The sequence below is a fragment of the Cavia porcellus genome, unplaced genomic scaffold, assembly GCF_034190915.1.
Source record: "Cavia porcellus strain 051 isolate PalLab524CR breed Dunkin Hartley unplaced genomic scaffold, mCavPor4.1 scaffold_16, whole genome shotgun sequence".
Lineage (NCBI taxonomy): Eukaryota > Metazoa > Chordata > Mammalia > Rodentia > Caviidae > Cavia > Cavia porcellus.
Window position 1 is genome coordinate 55,745,826 of NW_026947499.1, and position 23,639 is coordinate 55,769,464.

At 47.1% G+C, this 23,639-nt stretch overlaps 1 protein-coding gene and 1 long non-coding RNA gene across 4 annotated transcripts in view; both read left to right on the forward strand.

Annotated features, from left to right (window-relative positions):
- Sbk1 (SH3 domain binding kinase 1) overlaps nt 1-8,461 on the forward strand; it is a 49,669-nt gene extending 41,208 nt beyond the window's left edge. For all 3 annotated transcript variants that reach the window (XM_003477829.5, XM_005007544.4, XM_063226716.1), the window contains 3 exons: nt 2,268-2,500; nt 4,046-4,248; nt 4,958-8,461. In XM_003477829.5, the coding sequence (XP_003477877.2) occupies nt 2,275-2,500; nt 4,046-4,248; nt 4,958-5,803 (1,275 nt within the window). In that variant the 5' untranslated portion in view covers nt 2,268-2,274 and the 3' untranslated portion in view covers nt 5,804-8,461. The remainder of the gene's footprint in view (nt 1-2,267; nt 2,501-4,045; nt 4,249-4,957) is intronic.
- A 1,433-nt stretch (nt 8,462-9,894) lies between these two features.
- Nucleotides 9,895-23,623, forward strand: LOC134470742 (uncharacterized). The gene is made up of 2 exons (XR_010039889.1): nt 9,895-10,520; nt 20,253-23,623. It is a non-coding gene; the product is annotated as an uncharacterized LOC134470742 (long non-coding RNA).
- Nucleotides 23,624-23,639: the final 16 nt, after the last annotated feature.

Here is a 23,639-nt window from a genome sequence, read left to right on the forward strand (position 1 = left end):
GGTGACAGGTGCCAGGCCAGGGTTGGAAGGTAGAAGGAAGACTGGTTTGCTGGGGCCCGGTACCATTTCTCCCTGTGGGGGTCTGTGAAAGGGGTCATCAGGCTACAGACTAGACCCCAAGGGCAAGGCTGATGGCCTTTCAGATGGAGTCCCTGGCACGTATTATGAATGAAGTGAACTAGGAAAGAAAAGGCTGTAGCTGGGGATGGGAAGGCTGTTAGAACAGAGACCATGAACAGAGCTGGTTCATGAATGGAGGGAGCAGGATGCTGAGGAAGCAGAAGGGGTGGGAGCCAAAGTGGGGGGAGGGCTCCCGCACCCAGCCAGCTGGGAAGGCGGTGCAGATGGTGCTGCGCTTGCAGTGAGGTGGGAGGCCAGGAAGTTCCCTCCTGATGCTCCTTCTCTCCGCGTGAAGTGGGAGGCTGGGTCGTGCTGCCAGAGGGAAGGGGAAAGCAGAGGAAGAGGCTGGGGAGGCTCAAGAGGGCTCATAGGCCAGGCTAAGAGAACCCTAGCCCTCAGCTCTCAATCCTTCTGCCTCAGCTGGGCTGAGAAGGATGCACCACCATACCCAGCTGCCGATTAATTTAAACCTCACAGCAACCCATCGGAAGTAGGTACTGTCATTGTGTCTGTTTATAGATGAAGAAGCAAGGTACAGGGATGAAGTAATCTGCCCAAGGGTATCTAGCTGGTGTATGACAGATTAGGGATTCAGACCCAGACTGTGTGGCTCCAAGTCAGCATCTTCTATCAGATGGAACTGAGGGAGTTGTCTTTCAGTGAGGGGGGACTGGGAGCGAGTGAGGACGCGGGCAGGGCTGAGGGAGGTGCACCAGGAGGTGGCTCCCAGGGGTTGTGGCAGCTGATGCAGGGTGTAGTACTGGTGTCCCCTGCCTGTGCGTGCACAGACACATACGAGAGCACACCTACAGGCCGCACTTGGAGAAAGTTTCACTCCCCTTGTCTCCCCTCCCTGAGTTCACCAATCAGAAATCAGGCCCCAGTGAGGGTGTTTGGAAGACAAGGACAGGCGCGGGCTGGGGACTTACAAAGAGGCAAAAGGAGGCCCTTGTGTGATGGGTGTGTTCATTACCTTGATCGCAGTGATGTTTTCACGAATATACATGTGTCAAAATTTGTCACCTGAAACACTTAGAATATGTGGTTTGTTGTATATCAGATGTACCTCAGGAAGACTAGAAAAATGAAGTGAAATACAACGGGGGGGGGGGGGGCGGGGGACTGGGTAAAGGTCCCAAATCCAGCCTTCATTCAGTGTCACCCACTGAGAGTCTTCCAGAATGGGTCTCCTGTACCTAGCCCTAGAATCTCCCCGGTGCGGTGCCCTGCTGCCCAGTAAGTCCTACAGGTAGATTCAAGGCCACACTGAGTGGGAGTAGAGACGCACTCAGAACCCACCCCAGCCTATGTGGGCACCAAAGACATCTTGGGCTATGACTGTGGAGGAGGAGGACTGGGACTCTGTAGGGTAGATGCTTGGGTCTGGGGCCAGCGGCCTGGGACACAGTCACACTACGTGACTTTGTGTGGGTTGTGTCGTCGGCCGTGCTGGTGTGACCACATTTGTACCACCCCACCAGAGTGTGGAGAGAGGATCCCTGACCGAGGTATGTGGTTAGTGTGAATCTTGACCTCCCAGGCCTCACAGCCATGTTAACTTTGATTGTAACATACACTTGTGTGCCTTTGATATGTTTTCTTTTCTTGTCCATTTCCTGTGTGACGTAAGCCCCCAAGGTCAGGAATTCTTATGTGCTGTTCAGTGTTGTGTCCCTGAGCCTTTGAGTCATACCTGGCCAACAGCATCTTGCTTCATCAGTACATAAGAGTGGGACTGTGTATGTGGCTCAGTGATAGAACACATGCTTGGCCTGGGAAAGGCCCTCGTTCAGCTCCCATCTCTGCAGACAAAACAAAACTTGTGAGTGGAAGCATGCCCGTGAACTTGGTATATGGCCATGTCTTTGTGTGACATAAATGTGTATGCCTTGCCTGGCCTTGTGTGGTAGACAGCATGAGACTGACGACCAGTGGTGCCCAAGTGTAAAAAGAGACAGTAAAAAGATCCTCAGCCTAGCCTGGGAAGCCACAGCTATGCGACCATGAGAACTGTTGCCCCCTTGTGGTCATCTTGCACCTGGCATGGGGCCCAGCTGGGAGTTTCCTGGGTGCTGGGGAGGCAGAAGGTAGGTGGAGGACGGGGCCTTGGCCTGATGTCACTCTTCATGTCACACCTCCCACAACAGGGAGAAGATGAGCGTGGGATGCCCAGAGCCTGAGCAGCCCCACTCCCTGCCCTGCTGTGGGCCGGGGACCGTCCCTGGGCCTGGGGCAGGTGTGCCCCTCCTCACGGAAGACATGCAGGCATTGACACTCCGCACACTGGCTGCCAGCGACGTCACCAAGCACTATGAACTTGTCAGGGAACTAGGCAAAGGCACCTACGGGAAAGTCGACCTGGTGTCCTACAAGGGCACAGGTGAGTATCCTCAGGGTGGCAGAGTTTTAAGGTTGGGGTAGGAAACATTGCCAGGGCTCTCTGTTGGGGTTTAGGAGGGAGCATAGGTGGGGAGACAGTGGGCCAGGTGGAGAGGATGGCACCTGCAGCAGCCCAGGAGAGGGACAAGGAAAGAATCTGGGGATGAGTGCCCTGACTATAGGGTGGGCTGCTTTGGGGCCATTTGGGATGCCTGAGGAACCTCTGGTGCTCAGGGGAGAGGCAGACTGGTGATTGTGCTTGGGACTGATCAATGATAGGTGATCCTTGGGAGGTGAGCAGAAGTGTGGGTGGGTCCTCAGGACCAGGGTGATGACCTTTTAAGGCTGGGGTGGCCATCTGCTTTTCTCTAGTGAGGACTCTTGTAACCAAGACATTCCATCATTTAACCAGTGTTTTGGTTACTTTTAGCATTGCTGAAACAAAATAGCCAACCTAAAATTAAAAGAGAAAGGGTTGTTTGTTTGTTTGTAATAAGGAATTGTTTGTTTGGTACCAGGAATCAAACTCAGGACCTCACACCTGCCAGGCAAGATCTGTGCCACTAAGCTATATTCTTGGCCCGGAAAGGTTTATTTAGTTTACAGTTTGTAGAGGTTTCAGTCCATGATCCGATGGCTCCAAGGCAGAGTGGCACATGGAGGAGGAGCATCACAGAGTAGCCAAGATGCAGCAGAAGACAAGCAGCAGCAACAACAAACAACAGCAGCACCCTGTTTCAGTCATTTATATTCCTTTAGGGTGGGCCGCACACACATCCAGGCTGGGGCACACATAATGTTAGCATCATACCATTAATCCCAGCATCAAATAACCTAGATCCAGCCACCTCCAGAAAGCCCCACCTATGCACATGAGACTCTAGGGGGACATCCAGATATAAGCCATAACAACCTGCATCATGCAGCTACATAGGCTTTGAATTGGGATGATACCCTGGGGATCACCTTCACAGCCATCTTGCTTAGCCACCAGGCTTGATGCCCCCTATACGATAGGCTCACTGTGATGCCCATTCAACTAGTCTGGGCAGGGGTTGTGTGAGTTCCAGGCAACTGTGTAGACCAGAAGCAGAGGCCTTTGCCAGCTAAGGCAGCAGGAAGAGCACTGGACATGGGGTCACCTGAATGCTACTTGCTTGCTGAGTGGCCCTGGGTAATTTAACACCACTGTGTCTCAGTATTCTATTTGGAAAACACTGGTGGCCACTTCAGAGGGTCACTGTGAAGCATGACATAAATATGAACAAAGAATTACACAGTATGGCAGGAAAACAAGAGCAGCTCCGGGAAGCAGCAGGTCCCTGCAGCCACCCTCCTGGAGGAGCGCATACTTGCCTGGAAGACCAAGTGTGTGCCTGTGGTTTGTTTTGTGATCTTAGCAAGTCCTTTCTGCTCTCTGGGTTGTTTTTCATCATTGAGGTGAGAGTGTTTGTGCTAGCTGGGACTTCACTGGCCAAGGACAGGGATGGGTATATGTCACATGCAGAGACAGGGTCCTCACCACTGTTGCTATGGTCCCTGCCAGGCACAAAAATGGCACTCAAGTTTGTAAACAAGAGCAAAACAAAGCTGAAGAACTTTCTGCGAGAAGTAAGCATCACCAACAGCCTCTCGTCCAGCCCCTTTATCATCAAGATCTTCGATGTGGTCTTCGAGACAGAGGACTGCTACGTCTTTGCCCAGGAGTATGCACCCGCTGGGGACCTGTTTGACATCATCCCTCCCCAGGTATTTGGGACTGGAGCATAGAGAGGGAAGGTGATGTGTGGGGTCCCTAGAGTGTGAGGCTGAGGAAACTGCTTTTAACTGCGTTATTGAACACCTGCTGTGTATCAGTCACTGTTGTAGGAGCTGAAGAACAGAAAGGTTCCGCTGTCATCTTGGGAAAATACTCCCTAGAAAGCCAGTTAATAACAGACCGAGATGAGCACTCTAAAGGAAGCAGAGTGGCAGAGTCGCATACAGCAGCCCCCCTCTGAAATTGCACAGGACAGGAGGTAACTCTGGAGCAAGGAGAGGTGGAGGATCCCAGGCAGCAGGCTAGCCTCTGCTCAGCCACTAATTGGTGAGGTCTCTGGGAGCCTCACATCCTACGGGGTAGTGGGCATAGTTGTCCCGTATGGTAAGATTTTTATGGGACACTGCCAGAAAAGAATTATCACAGCACCAGGCCCACAGCTAGCACTCAGTATTAAGTCACTGCAGTTATTTGGTTAAGGGGGGAGGAGGGGCAGAAGCTGCCCAGGCAGCCATAGTGCGTAAGAGGTCCAAGGCAGGAATGGGCAGGCCACAGAAGAGGGGCAAGGCCCACAGCGGACGGCAGAGAAGGGCAGTTTCAGGGTAGGTGAGGGGCCGGACCACCAAGGATGCCAAAAAGGAGAGGGCCCTGGGTGTGTTGTGTCCCATCATCCTGAGTGCAGCGCCTGTCCGGTAACAGGTGGGGCTCCCCGAGGACACCGTGAAGCGCTGTGTGCAGCAGCTGGGCCTGGCACTGGACTTCATGCACGGGCGGCAGCTGGTACACCGCGACATCAAGCCGGAGAATGTGCTGCTCTTTGACCGCGAGTGCCGCCGCGTGAAGCTGGCCGACTTCGGCATGACGCGCCGTGTGGGCTGCCGCGTGAAGCGCGTGAGCGGCACCATCCCCTACACTGCCCCTGAGGTGTGCCAGGCGGGCCGCGCCGACGGCTTCGCGGTGGACACAGGCGTGGACGTGTGGGCCTTTGGTGTGCTCATTTTCTGCGTGCTCACGGGCAATTTTCCGTGGGAGGCGGCGTCGGGTGCTGACGCGTTCTTCGAGGAGTTCGTGCGCTGGCAGCGTGGTCGCCTGCCCGGGCTGCCCTCGCAGTGGCGCCGCTTCACTGAGCCCGCGCTGCGCATGTTCCAGCGCCTTCTGGCGCTGGAGCCCGAGCGCCGCGGCCCGGCCAAGGAGGTCTTCCGCTTCCTGAAACACGAGCTCACGTCCGAGCTGCGGCGCCGGCCCTCGCACCGCGCTCGCAAGCCGCCCGGGGATCGCCTGCCCGCCGCGGGGCCGCTGCGCCTCGAAGCACCAGCGCCGCTGAAGCGCACGGTGCTCACCGAGAGCAGCGGGGGCCCACGGCCCGCGCCCCCTGCTGTCGGGCCGGTGCCGGTGCCTGTGCCCGTGCCCGTGCCCGTGCCCGTGCCGGTGCCAGTGCCCGAGGCCGGCCTGGCACCCCCCGGTCCCCCTGGCAGGACCGACGGCCGCCCGGACAAGAGCAAAGGGCAGGTGGTGCTGGCCACGGCCATTGAGATCTGCGTCTGAGTCGCCTCCGCCACCTTCGGGCCGGGGCGCTGAGCGTGCAGCCCGGCGGTGCGCGGGAAGCAGCACGGCCCGCGCCAAGCAGATCTGTTCGGCCCAGGAGCTCGAGCAGCCGCTGCGCAGCGGGAGACAGTAGTGTAGACTAGGAGGCCGCGTGGCCCAGGTACCGGGTCGGTGGCCCCCTGGAGGGGACAGCCACCAGAGGGCCTCAGCGGCTGGCAGGGCAGGTGGCGGCACAGAAGAGCCCAGCCCCGCAAACCCGAGGATTCAGAGGCGCCCCTGAAAACACACCGGCAGCCAGGGAGCTTGCAGGCCAGACTCCCCTACACCCTCTTCCTGCCTGGGAACCTCACTAGCCACTCCTGGCTTTTTCCACCACCCCCACCCCCACCCCCCGGCAGATGGTCCCACAGTCCGTGCCCTTCCACCTGCCCTACTCTGTCCCCACCACACTCTGGGCACAGAAGTGGCTCAAGGCCCCTGGACACTGCCTGGGAGAAAGGCAGCCATGTTCCTTCCATCAGATGCTGAAGGTCAAGCCCCTGGAAAATAATAGCAGAAGTCTAGATGTTGTGTAAAAGTGTGTGTGCGTGCAGGCACCGGCTATAAGAATCTAGTGTGCCCCACACCCCCATTCAGCTGGCGAGGACTAGCCCAGGGGGAAGGCGGCTAGCCTTGGGCATACAGTCACTGAGCCACCTCCCAGACCTCCATCCCCCCCCCCCCCCCCCGGTCCTCCACAAGGACTCTGGGACAGAAGGGCTCCAGGGCAGGGGTCTCAGCTGCCCCTGCATCTCTAGGACAGGGGACCTGTTCAAGGTGGGCAGTGGCCCCTTCCCAAGACCCTCTCCTAGTCTTTGCTGCCCCAACCCAGGTACAGGGTCTGAATTTTCCACAGACAGTGAGGTGACTGTGCCAGTAATTTCTCCTGGGTTTCTTCTGAGGTCAGCGTGTCAACCTCCAGGAGTAGGGTTGACTCACTCCATCCCCACTTATCTCCAGTTTCTGGTCCTGGAGGATTCAGGAGCAGGAGGTATCTAGGGATAGGGAGGGGGGCTGACATTGTGAGTGGGAACCACTCGAGGCAGAGGACAGACATGTGGGTGCAGCCTTGTGCAATCTGGTGACTGCACGTACAGACACCTCCCAGCCTCACCAAGGTCCCCCACCAGGCAGCTGTCACCACATCCCTCAGGGAACCCACGAAGCGGCACCTGCAGGTAAATTCAGACCCCCAGGCAGCAAAGCTGACTTAGAGGAAGCAGGCTTGTGACTCCTGCCCTTTCTGCGGAGGCCTGGGACCTGGCAATAACCTCAATGTGGGTGAGGCCTCAGCCTCTGCCTGGCAATGCCCCACCTACTGGCCTGGGCTGCCTCTCTCGGGGTCCTTCCTGAGGCTCTGGGACATTCAAGGGAGCTCCTGATGGGCCAGGCTGCCCACAGGGGGTATAGACCATCCTCCAGCCTAGAGTTCCAACCCCCTTCATTCTCACCGAAAAAGGGCTATAGGTTCCCCTGCCCTGTCTGGGTCCAGTTTACAAACAGCGTAATGGTTGCCCTGGGGCCTGGCCCTGCGCTCCTTGGTGTGCCCTCCTCTCAAGACCCCACCTCCCCAGTGGGCACAGGGCCCACATGCCAGGTAAGTAGCAAACCCCTCCTGCCAAGAGTGGACTCTCAGAAAGGCCCTGTCACTGCCCCGCCCCCTGGGGCCTTCTGGCCTCTCCCAGCCGTGACTTCTCCTTTTTGCCTTAGGCCTCTCGACATCCTGATCTCTTGCAATAACAAGGAAGCGAGACTCCACAGTCCCCACAGTAGACATCCCTCTCCATGTGCCCTCTCTCCTTCTCTGTTGAGATCTTGTTAGGGAGTTGTCTCCCTTATCGTCATAGTGTAGGGTGTTAAGCTGGGAAGGGCAGTAGGGATGTAGCCCGGCCCCCTCTCCAGAGTTGGAGACCAGCCTGACCCCCTGCAGGACTGGACTGGGTCAGGGCTCTGCTCCTGCTCTGCCCTGCTGCTGCCACTTTCTGTTGGGTGGGGTTGGGATCCTTTAGCCCTTAGGAGAGGTGTCGGTCACGATGTTTACCTCAATTTATGTCACTGTCACAGAAACAAACAAAAAAGCAAAAAACACCGTAGATGTGATTTGGAGACAAAAGGAAAAAACAAAAAAAAAAATCCTTCCCTTTGCAACTCCTCTGTGAAGGTACAGTGTGTGCACACACATGTATGTGTGTCTGTCCCACCTGGGGCAGGCTAAGTCATCCCTGACCTCTGTCCCTGCCCCAAGGTCCCCTACACTGTCCTGTGTCCTTCGGTGCTTCCCAGAGGCCCCACTGAGCTGGCCTGTGGGGTGTGGGGAGCCCCCTGGATGGGAGTGGGGCCACAGGTCAGTCAAAGGGTTTCCCATGAGGCCCACTTAGCGGAGCCAAGCTGCCTGATGCTTCCTGAGCCCAGGACAGTCCTGGTAGCTGGCATCAGTGGTCACACCTGGCTCAGGGTCCTGGGTACAGCCCCCGATCCCAGACTTTCATGTCTTGCCCCCCCCACACCCCATGTGTTTGTAAATACTCTGGCATCCTTTGGCCCTACGAAGGTTTTTAAATGTGTTATTTACTTCTCTAATCATGACAATTGCTATAAAATAAAAGTTTAGAAAAATTATCCCTGTATGGTTGTGTTCTCTCTCTTGGGGGGTGGCAGGTAGGGAGCACAGATACTACAGGTTCTCTCTAGAAACTCAAAGCTTGATCTGGACTGATTCCCTGAGATGGCATCTGCAGTCTGAGGGCAGCTACCTCTAATAGGCCTCTTGTGGCCTATTAGACCTTGAGTAGATCCTTGAGTAGAGATTGAGGGCAGTGAGAATGAAGGCTTGGTTCTGAGGGAAGGGACAGGGAGTTGTCTCCAGCCTGAAGTCCAGCTCCAGCTTGGAGCCCTTCAATCTGAGCAAAAAATAGAGGTAAAAGTCCTGAGGAACAGACTAGGCCGATGCTTCTGGGCACCACCCAGATGTTTACTGAGCACCTTTGGCGTCCTACATGTGTTAAGACAGGTAAGAGGAAAGCAAGATACCAAGGAAAGGGTTACGAGGAGTGGTTAAGACTATTAAATTTTGCAGTCATCACAGTGCCCATGAACAGCTGAATTTGGCACACAGAAGGTCTCCATGGGTATGGTTAGAGCAGTTTGGGGAGGATGGTAGGGCCAGAAGGCCAACACAACATATGAACGAATGACAAAAGGAAAAGGCTCATTAGAGTTACAAGAAAGAAATATGAGCAAGAGGAGACCTAGGGGCAAGGGTCAGCTTTTAAAATACAAAAACACATTTTACAAGTTAAAACGTTTAACAATCCCAGTGACAATTTAGTGTCAGGAAGTTTTCCTGGGTTTTAGTAGATCTCACTGTGGTCATCAGGTCTGTGGTGTCACCAAGTTCCTGGCACCTTGTGTGTCTTGTTTTTATTTGTGCATCTAGGATCTTGCCTCTAGACTGTACACGGCACTAGAGAAAAGTCTATTGAATGTACACATTTTAATAGGAATAAAACACAAGGAGGACGGTTTGGAAGGTCCCAGTGACTCCTGGGAAACATTGGCCTTGCCCTGCTGGTGGTGCATACCTGTAATTCCAGCCAAGATCACAAGTTTGAGCACAGCTTGGGCAACTTAGTAGTAGGAGTCTCAAGTTGAAAAATAAAAAGAGGACTAGGGCTGTACCTCAGTGCAAAGACCCTGCGTTCAATCCGCAGTATCACACACACAAGTAAAGGAAGGAAGAAACACTAAATGACAATAAACTTGTTTTGCTTTTCTAATGCCTCTAACCTTAATACCTATAACAATGACTAGCACACAGGTAGTCGCACGTTATGGAGTCAACAGTAAGGATGAGCGTTCAAAGAGACCGATTCTTTCGCAAGCACGGTTTAATCCAATCAGAGTCCGAATTCTGAATCCACACACCGGCTCCACCCGCAGGCCTCCTTCACTCTGCCTTCTGTGGAATCAGTATAGGTTAATCCTAGAAGGGGCGGGGCCTCGGGCCACGCCTCCATTGAGGGCAGCAAATCAATTTTGGGACCCAGGGAAAGAGGCTGTGCATGCCTGGCGTCATCAAGGCGCGCCGCCCCGCTTGAGTCGTAGTGAGTCGTCGGAAAACGTTTGTCTAGCTTTTCTCTGCTGGCGTGCACCTTGCACCCCCGATTCGTGCCGGGCCTCTTTAGCCGGGCGGCAGAAGCTCAAATCCAGGGTTCATTTCAGGCTAGGTGGGCTCAGCGCTGTGTGGCTGGCAGGCCGCGGCAGCTGGAACCCGGGCTGCAGGGCGCCCTCAGGATCTGCAGCATGAAGGTGCACGAGAATGAGGAGGAAGCCTACAAGCTGCTCAGCGAATATAGTGACTGCACCTAGGGCCCGGAGGTACGCCTGGAGCAGGCGAACTGGCCTGAAGGCTTTTGCGGGAAGGATAAGGACACGAGAAGACCTGCTACCTCTCTACTCCTGGACGCTTCGCCTCGCGGTGTAGTCAGGCTTGCGGACTACGCTGGGTGGGCTTATTCTTGATGTGGTGACCTTGACTTTTCTTTCCATGATTAAACCTTTTGTTGATTGCGTTCTGCGTTCAAGCGATGTGCTGAAGAACTTTGAGAACCATGCACGTCTTGCCTTGTGAAGTTGTATATAGTAATTTCTGCCCCAAGCCACAAACAATACTTCTGAGGTAAAACACATTTTAAAAAATATATAAGCAAAACTTTTTTATACGAATACTTCTTTCGCATTGCCTTCTTATATTTTGGAAGATAAAATATATTGGCTTAGAATCTGGGCCAGTACACACATGTATACCCTGAGGAATTAGGTGACAGATAGTACAGAAGGACCCGTCATTTTCTGGCTCTTAATTGGGCATGGACAAGTGCATGCTGCTGAGATAGTTTTGTTTTTTTTTAAATAGTACAATGGTAGCACTTGTAATGTTGGCCAGAAAATTGATTATATAGCCTGGTCGTGGTGGTGTATGATAAGATTATATCCAAAAGATGAGTATAAAACAAAAGAGGCCTTTATGCTGAGAACGCGGAGAGAGAAAACCAAAACACCCCCTACCGCTGGAGTCCGGCTTTCTTTCTGGCGAACACGCGGCTTGGGGAGGTATATTAGTTGCCTCCATTTGGGGTGGAACCTAAGGGGGCATTAGGGATGCATGAGTAGCCCACTGGTCTTTGTTTGGCGCCACAGGTAACTTCCTAGAGGGCGGGGAAGATGGAGTCACAGGTAAATTCCTAGGGGTGGGGGAGATAGGAGCTCCTTGGTTATGCCTCTAAGGCTTCACCGGCTACAGTGTCCTGTCTGGCCAAAATTCTTTCAGTGTATGCCTTTAATCCCAGCGCTCCAGGAGACAGAGGCAGGAAGATCGCAAGTTCAAGGGTAGTGTGGACAACTATAAGGAGACCCTGCCTTAGAAAATAAACTAAGCTCTCGATTCAGTCCCTAGTATTGTACTGCAAAAGAAACTTTATGCACATGTAATTACATGTACAAAATCCATTCTAATACACAGTAAGGGCTTCTTAAATGTGCAGTTATCGTTAATTCTGCAACAACCCCACTGATAGGTCAGAGAACTGGGCAACAAGTGTGTCTACACTGATACCTTGAGCAAGTTCTTAAATTCTATAGCCTGTTCTTCAGAATAGGAGAAGGGTTTGGGGTGGGTAGTTTTTTATTTTTGTATTGAGAATTTAACCCAGGCCTTCACACTGAGCTACATCCTTAGTCAGTTTCATTTTTTTGAGACATTGTCTCAAGCTTGACTATCCTCTTTCCTTAGCCTCCCAAAGTACTAATGTTATAGGTGTGCCCAGCTAGGAGTAAGTGTTTTTAATTCTGTTAAATATTTGGTTCTCATCTCACCAAAATGAGTTTGTCTTATCAGGCACAAAAGTATCTCTCAAGATGCTTCTGAATGTTTTTTCAGGTGCTAGGTACCACAATCTGAGGGAACGCCCTTCTTCCTGCACATTTTGGAGGGAGTGTTGTCTCAGTCTCTTAATAAATAACTTTGTTGTCGATAGTAAACCATCTGCCACTAGGAGTTTCACATAAGTAGTTGTAATTAGTGTCTGAATCTGAGCTGTCCTCCTATTGGATTTGCAGAAACAGTTTACAGACAAAGATCAGCAGCTCTCCGGAAGTGAGGGAGATGATGATGTGGAGGCTGCCTTGAAGAAGGAAGCCAGTGATGTTAAAGCTTCAGAGAGGAGGCTAAGAAGATTCCACTCAATAAAGTGTGGAGCAAATAGCACAGTCTTCACTGGGACACTTGGGAAAGTGTGTGTGCTAATACCCCTTAGATATTGATTCCATAATGTCTGGACAGCTCCTTATCTCAGAAAATACTGCACAATAGCTTCCTGGCTTTGTCAATTGGTTAACTGCAATCTCTCTACACTGTATTAGCAGTAGGCACATGGAGAAGTAGAATGGGGGTACACATAGCATTGAGCTAGGAGTAGAAACATTTGCGGCTTCCTTTGTAGGTAGCAGTAGGCAGAATGAGGATGTATATTCTGTCCAAGAGGGACCTTGCTACTCAGCTCCAGCCAGCAGTTGTCATTTGGGAATATGGAGCCATGTCTTGTGACTTTTCAAAAAGTTGAAAATTGGGAAAAATTCTCTGAGTCTAAAATGTGGTCACCTAATTTAAAAATACTGAGAACAGTGAGCACCCCCACTTCTATGGGAAATTTATATGCAGGCAGAATACAGCCTGAGGATCACAGCTTTGTGTTACTGCATTGCATGGTTCTGGGATTCTTCCAGTCAGATCTAGACTTCTACACTCTTTAGCTAATCAATTCATTAAGTGTCTTAAAATGACTGTGTAGTGGCGTGTCTTGCAACCCTAACACTTGGAAGGCTGAAACAAGAGGATTGCAATGAGCTCAGGGCCAGCCTGTAGGACATAGTGAGACTCTGTCTCAGAAAACAAAGTAATAAATAAATCTTTCAAGAGATTGCAGACTTTTGTAATAAAGGTGTACCATGATTTTTATTCTGATAGTTGCTATTTTAGGAAAATAATCACAAGATGTTGTGGTCCAGTATATCAGGACATCACAAAAACATTAACTCCAGGATCTCTGTAAAAATTGTTTTTATGAAAACATAATAATGAACCTAAGAAATGGTGCATCATAATCTCCAGGATATATACAAAACCGAGAAAAAGAAGATTTGAGTTATTTTATCTCAGCCTTTTTTAGAAGGTATGAAAAAATATGCAGAAGAATTTTTGCCATCCCTGGTTTAAAGGGACATTTCAGATTATACATAACTTTTGAAATATGAATTGAGAAGAAATTATCAAACTAGTAGACATTTTATTCCTTTAATGATTTTATGTAAGTATACACTTGTGTTTAAGGATTTTTTGAAGATATAAGGCTTACAGTTTTCATTATTGAACAAGTGTATTAAAATATCGAAGAACTGATTTCAGCATGTTAGTGTGAGGGTGTTTACCAGAGGTATGCATGAAGTGGATATGCGGAGATAAAGGAATTTGTGGAACCATGTGCCCCAACCTTCTCAGAATGAATAGTTAGAGATTAAAAGAGCCTACCAGGGCTATAAATCCAAGTGGGATCAAACACTGCCTTAAGGAATAAATGCTTTGGCTTCCATTCTCCCCATACTCTGATTTACCATTTAAATTGGTCCAAAGATCAGTCATTAAACAAAGGACCTTGGTCTTCCCCTGTTCTTTCGCTATCCCCTGCCTGAACTATAGAGGTCCCTTTCCCATCCTTGTTGCAGTCCTGGAAGTTTATACTTGTAATCCCATGGAAATGTTATTGGAATTCTAACGAGTTAATTTGGCTTACCACTTCCAGTGCAACCCACAGCGAGAATAAAGACACTAAGACATACAATTATGGGCAGCCAAGGGGTCCTAAGTTCGACATACATGAAGGTTTGTCGGAACAAAGACCTTGACCCAGGGCCTAACCCAGATTTTATTAATTCATGAAGAAGAGAGTGGCTAGAGGGTGAGTGACTGGGAGAATGGTGGAAATTTACATTAGTGCTGTGAGCTGGGCCAGGTAGGAGGCCAGAAAGCAGCACTGCTGTATGCAGAGAGAAGGATATGCAGAAAGACTGACCTGCAGGGCTGGGGATTTAGCTCAGTGGCATAAGCCCCTGCCTTTGCAAGCGCATGGTCATGAGTTTGATCCCCGATACCAAAAAAAAAAAAGTAAAGACTAATCTGCATAATACAATTCAGGTAGCATTGAATGTTAGGGTGGTGATGCTTCAGTTCTGAGGTACAAACTTTCTCTGCTCTGAAAAGTCATAGCCTTTTATCTCGAGGCTCAAACCCAGTTGATGGCCTTAGAGCAGTGGCTGCACCATGTCGCTAGGTTCAACCATTTAGGAGACGCTGTGGCAGGGAAACAGTGACTGCTGTCAAGCTTCAAAGATCACGCACCAGCACCTCAGCCAGCCCTGTTTACATTGCTTGGAGCCAACTGAAGGGGAAAGGAAATAGCTTAGCCAGCTCTGTACGTATCAGTACATGAAGATAGGGGCAGGTTTGGCCAAAGTGGAGGTAATTGCTCTGTATTCCTTTGAGAGTCATTCAGGTGGTTCTCTGCACCAGACACTCTTCATTTTTCTTTTGTCTTTGCTTCTTGGTTCTACAAGGCAGTTGTTTGAGACTGTCTGTCACATGAGGGGGCTTGGTGAATGGCAGCCCCATCTGGGCCTCTCAGGAGTTTGAGTTGAACATTGACTCCAAGTAATCCCTTGTTTCCTTTGTGCTGCATCACAGTCATGAACAGGGACATGTTAGATATGAGATTTTCTAGGAGTTAAAGTCTTGTCCAAATCAAGGTTGAATTTTGGTGGTGGTGAGGAAAAAAAGTACAATTGTCTCTGTTCCCATGGGAGAGCAGCTTCAGGATCCCCTAAGGAAACCAAAATCTGTGGATGCTCCTAATCCTTCAAAAAAATGGTGCAGTATTTATATATAAGTGGTGTTTATCTACCAGTATGCTTTTTTTTTTTTTTTTTTTTTTTTTGTCTTTGAAACAAGGTCTCACTATACAGTTCAGGCTGGACTTGAGCTCACATTGTAACCCAGGCTGGTCTCAAACTCCCAGTAATCTTCCCACCTCAGTCTCCTGAGTGCTGGGACTACAGGTGTGCACCGTAGTCTTTCACTTTTTTTTTTTTTTTTTTTCTTTTTTTTGGTACTAAGAACCAAACTCAGGACCTTGTGCTTGCCAGGCAGGAGCTTATGCTGCTGAGCTGTATCCCTGGCTCCCCACTTGTATACTTTAATTAAATCATTGCTAGGTTGTTTAGAGTACCTAATACAATAAGTAGTTTTTATGCTGTGTTTAGGGAATACTGGCAGGTAAAAAGTCTGTACATGTTTAATGCAGACACTATTTTTTCCCAAATATTTTAACCCAAGGTTGGTTGAATCTGGACATGGGAGTTGTGGATATGGAGGGCCACTTATATTCTTAATAAATATCTCAGGCTTTCATTTGCATTTATTCAGGAATTTGACTGAAGTTCACATAGAAGAGTGGACTAGTATATATCCCATTTTAACAAATTCCAAACAAAGGGATGAAAAGGGATTTGTTCCCATTTTGGTTATAGGAGTAGTGGGCAGTCTCAATTCAGAAGCTAAAATAGGTCTCACCAATCCACAGTGCATGACTGAAATCATCAAAACTGGGTGTCACTTGAATCTTGTGAAAGATTACATGTCATTCAGAAAATACTATCTTCAGGAGGTGGAGAAGACTACTAAAGACCCATCACTGCTTCTCCCAAAGCCTGATGGCAAATCAAATCAAGATGATCCAAAAGAAGGGAACAAAAGCAACAGGTGGTGCCAGAGAATACTGAGGAGGAGCCTGGGAGACAAAACCAAGATCTGAGGCTCAGGAGTTAGATGAGGGAGGTTCCAAACCTGAACTAGCCAGTCAAATCACAGACAGACTGGAATCAAAGGAACACCACCTTCATAGGAGTTACCTTGAGTTGGAGGTGGGTTTGTCAACCAGGTTCTGGAAGACAGTACTGGGTTCTTTGTAAAACTGTGACTTAAAATATTTGACCTTTGTGTGCTGCGTAGTGCTGACCTCATAATAGCAATGAGTCCTCCACCTGCTGAACAGTTTCTATACATCTGTCTCAGCCCTGCCTGGCAGTATGTGTACTGTCACACGGGGAGGGTAATAAAGGACAGTATTGCCTCTCCCACCCTATGACTTCCTCGGCCTCCCCTTACGTCCTGCCAGATGATTTATGGAAGGAGGGAACAAGCTCTGAGAAGTAGAAAATCAGAGGGAAATTTGCCTTTTTTTTTTTTTTTTTTTTTACACAATTTCTTTGTGTAATTCAGTCTAGCCCTGAACTCACTTATGTAGCCTAGGCTGACCTTAAACTTGCAGCAATCCACCTGCCTCAGCCTTCCGAGTGCTGGGATTACAGGTATGCGCTACCAAACCTGGCTTGAAATTTGCATTCTAAAGAAGGAACCAAAAAACAATTTTTTTTGTCTTTTTGAGACAGGGTCTCTCTGTGCAGTTTAGGCTGGACTTGAGCTCATTTTGTAACTGGTCAATTTTTTTTTGTCTTTCTGAGACAGGGTCTCTCTGTGCAGTTCAGGCTGGTCTCAGACTCACAACGGTTTTCCTGCCTCAGCCTCCTGAGTGCTGAGGAACAAAATTTTAAGTGTCACCACTCAACTGTCCACAGCCACTTTGTTGTAAACATTGTAGAAATGTAGATTATATGGGTTGTAAGTGAATTGTTTTGTGATGGTTTTGTACTTTTTTGTTTTTCTTTATTCATGTTCATTTTTATATTTCATTAAGCTTTGTTAGGAATAAATCCAACACTGCATTGCTGCAGTTTTTGAAAGCAGCAAGGTGTGAAATGAAAGAGAGTCATTCGAGACATACACACCTATGCGCATTCCTGGTAAGGTCAGTAATGAGAAGTCAGTCTTCTTTACTGGATAGTAGTGCAGAAAGGAACATGAAGCAATTTAATCTTTACAACAAAAGCTACTTCTACAGATTTTATACAGATGTAATCCAAACTGGCCAGTTCCATTGTGCATTGTCATGCAATGTAGAGATCTAATAATAGCTCCAGTTATCCTAACTAAATGACCGTTGTGTGACAAAGATGTTGATTATTTTACATGACTTTTTAAAGTAACAGAACAGGGTAAACTTCTTGTTAAAACTACGTGCAATAACAAGTTTTAAGAAGCAAATTATTTGCAACAGATCTTATCCCATCAAAGAAAAAAATTACATAGTTGGTGAAGACCTCGTAATGCCAGCATTAAAATGCTGAGGCAGATAAAAGAAATTAAAGCCAGGTATGGTGGTGCACACCTATAATCCCAGCGCTTAGGCCCACTTGGACTACACAGTGAATTCAAGATTAGCTTGAACTACGTATCGAGTTGGAGCCCAGCCCGGGCTTATGTAGTGAGTTCAAGGCCAGCCTGAGCTGCATAGTGCGATCCCATCTCAACAAGACAAAATAAAATAAAATAAAATCTGGGCAGAAAACATCTCCTGCTACATACAGAAATATAGTGGCTTATCAGAAAAATGTTCTTACAGATAGTTGAATGGGAAGGTTAATTGCCTGAGTACTTATAGGAAAGTTCAGCAGGTCTTGCTGAGTGCTTTCAGGATGAAGGGTGGCTGCAGAAACACCTGTTTCACAGGCATTTCCACCGCATAAACAAGCATGCTTCTGTAAGATGCTAGGGAAAAAGGTTTTTCCGACAGTGACAAGAATCTTAGATTTATGTGGGAACTGACTGTGAAAGTCATTTTAAGAGTCGGCAAGAATTCTTGAAATGTTTCAGGAGCAACTTGCGCTTGAGAATGAAGAACACAGAAGTCTCAGGGTGTAGAAACTCCCCCGGAAGACATGCGAAGCCAAGAAGAGAAAGAGCATAGTCTGATAGCTCTGGGTTTCTGTGGAGTAAGGGAACCTTCAGCACACACTCACACCGTGAAGGTTCCCTTAGAGCTACGCTTCTCCCAAAGTGCTTTCGGGGATTCTTCCCAGGCAAAGTGACTGAAAAAGGCAGGGTAAGGGCCAACAGCAAGGGTTGTGGTACAAACTGGCTACACTGAGAATATTAAAGGGCTTTAGAGGTGGGTTTGTTCCTAAATTTTAAATAGTTCCATGTGTAAATGTTGAGGCTTCCTGCTCTATGGCTATGCCTAATTTAATAGCTGGAGAAGATGGGAACATATTTCTATCCGTAGAGCTAAGGGCTCTGCTTGGTAAGCCCAGAGGCAGATGGGGTGGGCTGCGTGAACAGGCAGGACCTCGGTAATGTAGATGGGGCTGGAACCTTCTTAGATATTTTCAGTTATTTAGAATGTTAACTCGTGCACACTTGTGCATTTGTGTGTGTGTGCGCGCATGCCTGAGTGTGGTGGTGGGAATACTGTGGATGAACCCAAAACTTGGTTCATGCTAGGCAAGCACTCCACCGAGCTACCACTCGGGCGCTGTTTTCCACTTGGGGATGCTGTCACCCAGTTGCCCAGCCTGGCCTTGTTCCTTCGACGTCTGCCTCCAGAGTAGCTGGGTTAGAGGCCTGCACCCTCACACCCAGCCTAGAATGTTGACCCTTACTGAGTTTGAAGTCATCTTGAGTGGGTAAGAGTAGACTTAGTGTCCTTTGGGGGATCTTGATGCCTTCTTCAGTGGACTTGCCTTGAGACAGACTTTTTTATATATAGTGCAAGACAAAGGAACTCTGGGAATAAATCAGCCATACGCCCACGAACGCGCAAGTCTGTGGAACTAGCTGGACACCGTTTGCTTTGTGAAGCTACTATTCCACAGAAAAATTCCAACTTTATAGCTTGCTTCTAGTTACTTTCTATTTTTGTTGGGTTTTGGTATAACCTGAGTGTGACACAATATGTCCTCCAGCTACAGATTTGCTTTCAGGTGTAGCTACTGTGCTTTTCACAGGCGTTTTATAGGCGATGATATTCCAGGATGGAAACTGAACATGGTTTTTTTTAGGTTTTTTTATTTTTCAAAATTACAGTCGTTTTTAAAAGCAAAAACAAAAACAAAAAAACACTTTAGGGGCCGGGGATTTAGCTCAGCAGTGTAAGTGCTTGCCTGGCAAGCACGAGGTTGTAAGTTTGATCCCAGAACCAAAAAAATGAAAAAAAAAAAAAAAAAAAAAAAAACAGTCTAGTGTTATGGTTTCATGAACTTGTTTTGCCCTGTAGAGAAGGGTTAAACCTGGTGTTTTGAAACATGTTTTTTCAACATTAAACATGATTTTCAGGTATTATTTTTGCTAGTATTTTGCTTTTGGTATAGCTAGATATTCAGCTTGTTTTTCAAATTTTAAAAAAATTTAAAATAAATTTATTCCCTAAAAATTGGTGTTCTGTACTTTTTCTGCCTCTTATTAAGTCTCTCACTTTAAAAAGACAACAAAAAACTCATTTTATAGTATGATATGTATCATAAAAACATTTACACATTAGATTACACAACAGAAATCATGAATGTGATCTGTACATAGAGGCATGGTGGTGGAGACCTGGAATCTCAACACTCAAAGAGGCTGAGGCAGGAAAATTGCAAATTCAAGCCCAGCCTGGGCAAATTAATGAGCTAATGTCTCAAAAATTACAAAAGGGCCAGGTGTAGTGTCATACGTGGAATGCTAAGGCAAAAGGATTGCTAATGAGTTTGAGGCCAAACTGGGCTCTACAGTTAGTTCAAGTCTAGCTTGAACTACAGAGTGAGACCCTGTGTCAAAAAAAACAAAATTCATATCTTATTCTACCGTAGAGTATTGATTCCCATAAAGCTGTTAAGTAAAAATTGTCCTGAATTCTCTTAAAATAACATTTCTCTTAAAATTCTCTTAAAATAATTTTTGCCAGGCCGGGGATTTAGCTCAGTGGTGTAAGCGCCTGCATGGCAAGTATGAGGTTGTGAGTTCAATCCCCAGTACCAAAAAAATAAATAATAATTTTTGTCTTTATTTTGGATTAATCTGGAAAAGATACGGAAATATGTGCTGCAGTGGTTGAGCAGTTCCTTTTTTCCCATCAGGAGGATGAGGGCTCCAGCTGGCCCCAGCTTTTTCTTTTCTTTATTTTTTCTCATCCTCTTGCAGGTCCTTAACCCCAAGAACCTCAGGAGCCGCTCTAGGTTGTGGCAGAGAGGAGACTAGTACTTTACCATTTCTCTGAATTGATCTGGAAGCCTCCTTTGAAGATTTCAGGAGTGATCCCATTGTTTCTTTCTGTACCATCTTCCAGAACCTCAAAAGAGGCCACTTGAAAATCAAAGGCAATTTATAGAGGTTTTATATGACCCATAGTACTTTTTTTTTTTCACAAAGGCATCAAGGACTTGGAGCCATCCCTGCACAGAGCCCTGCTTGCTAACAGCAGCTGGAGTTGCCTGCAGATGCCAGAGGTCACCTGGGAACCCAGCTTAATACAATGACCAAGTGAAATTCTGAGATCTATTCCCAGATAGATGGGTTGTGAACGTGAGAAGGTCAGTGATTGTTTCATGGCTGTGTTCTCTGTATGTATTTAACATTTCAGTCCAGCTGGCCCTATTTACCATGCAGACATTCCTTGATTAACAGATGACTAAATACACCATCAAACCTATAGTGTCAGAGAGAACATGTAGCTGGACGGGTGGAGGCGCAGGAGAGTGTGGTTTAAAGAGGTCTGGGGAGACCTTTTGGAGGAAGGGTGGTCTATCAGGAAGGACCACCTTATCTCCAAGAGAACATTCTTACCTCCCGTTTTCCACTTGTCTTTGTAATACTGTCTGATTAATTATCAAGCCTACTGAGCACAGTTCAAGTTAGTTATTCACACACTGATTGTCACCGTTCTGCTGAAATCAGCTGTACGGAGAGTGAGACGATGATGGTGGGGGAGGAGATTTTGGAGAGTGGAATTAGATGAAGAATGAGCACAGGGAGTCCACGGCAGTTGGAAAGACCCCGCTCTTCTCCCCTTGTGTGAATGTGGAGTTTGTTGCCACTAAGCGGGAAGGATCTGCTCAGATGGAGTTGGTAGAGAGAGCACAGACAGCAGACGCAGACTAAGAAATTAACTAACTTCACGTGAGTGTTTGGATGTACATGTACCTGTATTCAGTGACGCCTTGGTTTACAAGCTTAATTTGTTTTACGATTTTGGGAAAGATGGCTCCGTTTTATTTGTGTAGTGAATGGCTGTGGTCATGTTTGTTATCCAATACAGAGTTTATGAACAGAAGTAACATTTTGCCGAACACTTTTGTGAACCAAATTGTTTGCAAACAGAAACATCCATGAACTGAAGTGTTACCATACCATCTCACTTATATGAGCTAAAGGAAATTTAACCAAGTTTAATGGTGCATGAATGCAGTCCCAGCACTCTGGGAGGCTGAGGCAAGAGGATCACAGGTTTGAGCAACTTAGTGATTTAACAAGACCCTGGCTCAAAATTTTAAAAAATAAATAAAAATAAAAAAGAAGGGCTGGGAGGTAGCTCCACGTGAAGGCCTTAGGTTCATTCCCCAATACTGCAAGGGAAATACATTATTTATTTTAATTTAAGTCCATTTGAGTTGAGTTTCTGCTACTTGCCACCAAAAGAATTCCAGTCTTCTTTGGGACACAACTCATCTGTAAAGTTGATTGCCTGGTCTATGGTTTTGCCATGTGTGCCGCAGTGAAAATTCAGTGACTACTTCTGATTTAGCTTTTAGTGAAACAGAATTTAAAAGTAAGAAATTGCTGTTTTGCTTAGTGATGTTTGCCCAGCTCTCCTCGGATTGGATATAAACTACTGGCCACAGTGATTCAGCAACTGCTGGGTGCTCAAAGACTGTGCTTGCCCCTTGGAAGGGCCTGGTACGGTCCCTGCGGGGAGGAGGAGGCTGCTCACCGCACCCTCCGAGTGGAGGTCTCCCTCCCTGCCAAGTCGCTCCTTTCTAGTAATGGCAAAAGTACAAACCCAGAGAGCTGAGGACGCCATCAGCTCTCTGACAAACCGGAAATACCCGTCACTGCCTCCGGGCTGTGTAAGTTTCCTCTTTTCACAACAGCAGTTTTTTCTGATTGGCTAGGAGCTGAAGATGACGCTGGGGAATTAATTTGGACAGAACAGAGATGGAGTCTGGTACCCATTAAGTGACTCGCACATTACAACATCCTACTTCTGAAAGAAATTAATTTTTAAACGGTAGCTCCTGGCTTAAAATACAAAAATAAGGTTCAATAGAGTACAAAAAAATTAAATAAAATTCCTTCCCCTAGTGCCTTGCCTGTAGAATTTAATCCTTGAGAACCAGTCCTCATGGGAGGCTGTGACATTCTCTCCATGAAACAGCTGGTGAAATAGCCTGGGGTTTTGGCACGTGCCCCCATTCATATAGTAAGACATGGCCGGCGTGGAATTTGGACTCATCTCTGGACTCAAGCATGCCTGGTACTTTCTCCATTTTCATACCACTAATTTGGAGAAGAAACAGAAGGCCACATAGACATTAGTTTGAGAGCAGTTAATGCTTTTGCCAGGTGATAGGATACTGCCTTTTTTATCTATCACCTAGAATGAAACGAACAATGCAATTTTTAAATCTTTTTTCACAAAAAGAAAATGGGTTTTGAATAGTTGTGTAATGAACAGCAGAAACCTGTGAAACATCCGCTCTTCGTTTATTGACCCACTCACATGTTTTCTTAACCCACCTGGACATCACAGAGTAAGAGTAATATTCCTCTTTCCATGGAGCCCAGTTTAATTTCTTGTCCTTTCTGATTGGTACTAATTACTCCTTATTGAAAGGACATGTATATAAATATGTAAAAACTCATTTTATGTAGCTTCTATTGCAATGGCAAGTGTGAACACCAATACAACACCCATTTATTTGTATTTGTATTGAAGGGCACTGATCAGGATCATTCCTAGAATATCAAGCCCTGATCTCTGGTGGTCTAGGACTTATACAGGACAAGCAAGCAGGAAGTACAGAGGCAGAATGGCTTGCCAACTGGGGATTAATTTATACAGTGTGCATCATAGTGATGAGCTATGCAGCATAGTGACCATTTGTTTCTAAGAAAAAGAAGCAACTGGAGCAGAAACTACTTTCTGGCAACTAAGAAACTAAAGTATCCTGGCTGGAAGGGCACATTTTCTGTTACACTATATCATGAGAATGAAAGTTAGGATTCTATCTTGGGATGAAAACAATGTGATATTTTTATACAATGGAATATTACTCAGCTATAAAAAGGATGGTCTTGAGGCTTCTATAGGTAAATAGAGGCAACTTGAGATTATCCTCAAGTGAAATAAGTGAAATAAAATCAGACTCACATTTGTAATATCATAACGTCTCTCTAGTATAAAAATAATGATAAAAACTGAAATTAATAAAATCTAAAATGTATAATAAAAATTGAGATAATGAAAGGGAAAGAAAGGATATAACTGTATGTGTGTTTAAGTGTGCAAGATGGATAACCATACTGCTAAGTTCTTGTTACTTCATCAGACAGAAGGGTTTGTACTGTCATTGATTGTCCACTTTTTATGCTTTGATTTTGTGACTTGAGCAACTACTTCTAAGATAACTATATGTAATTTATATGTGATTTCTTACTTTTTTTGAAATTCTGCATTATTTCTACCCTTTTTTCTGTTTTGCTGTTTTTCTCTAAATAAAAAAAATCTATTCTGTTTTGACTGATTTTCCTATGATGCGA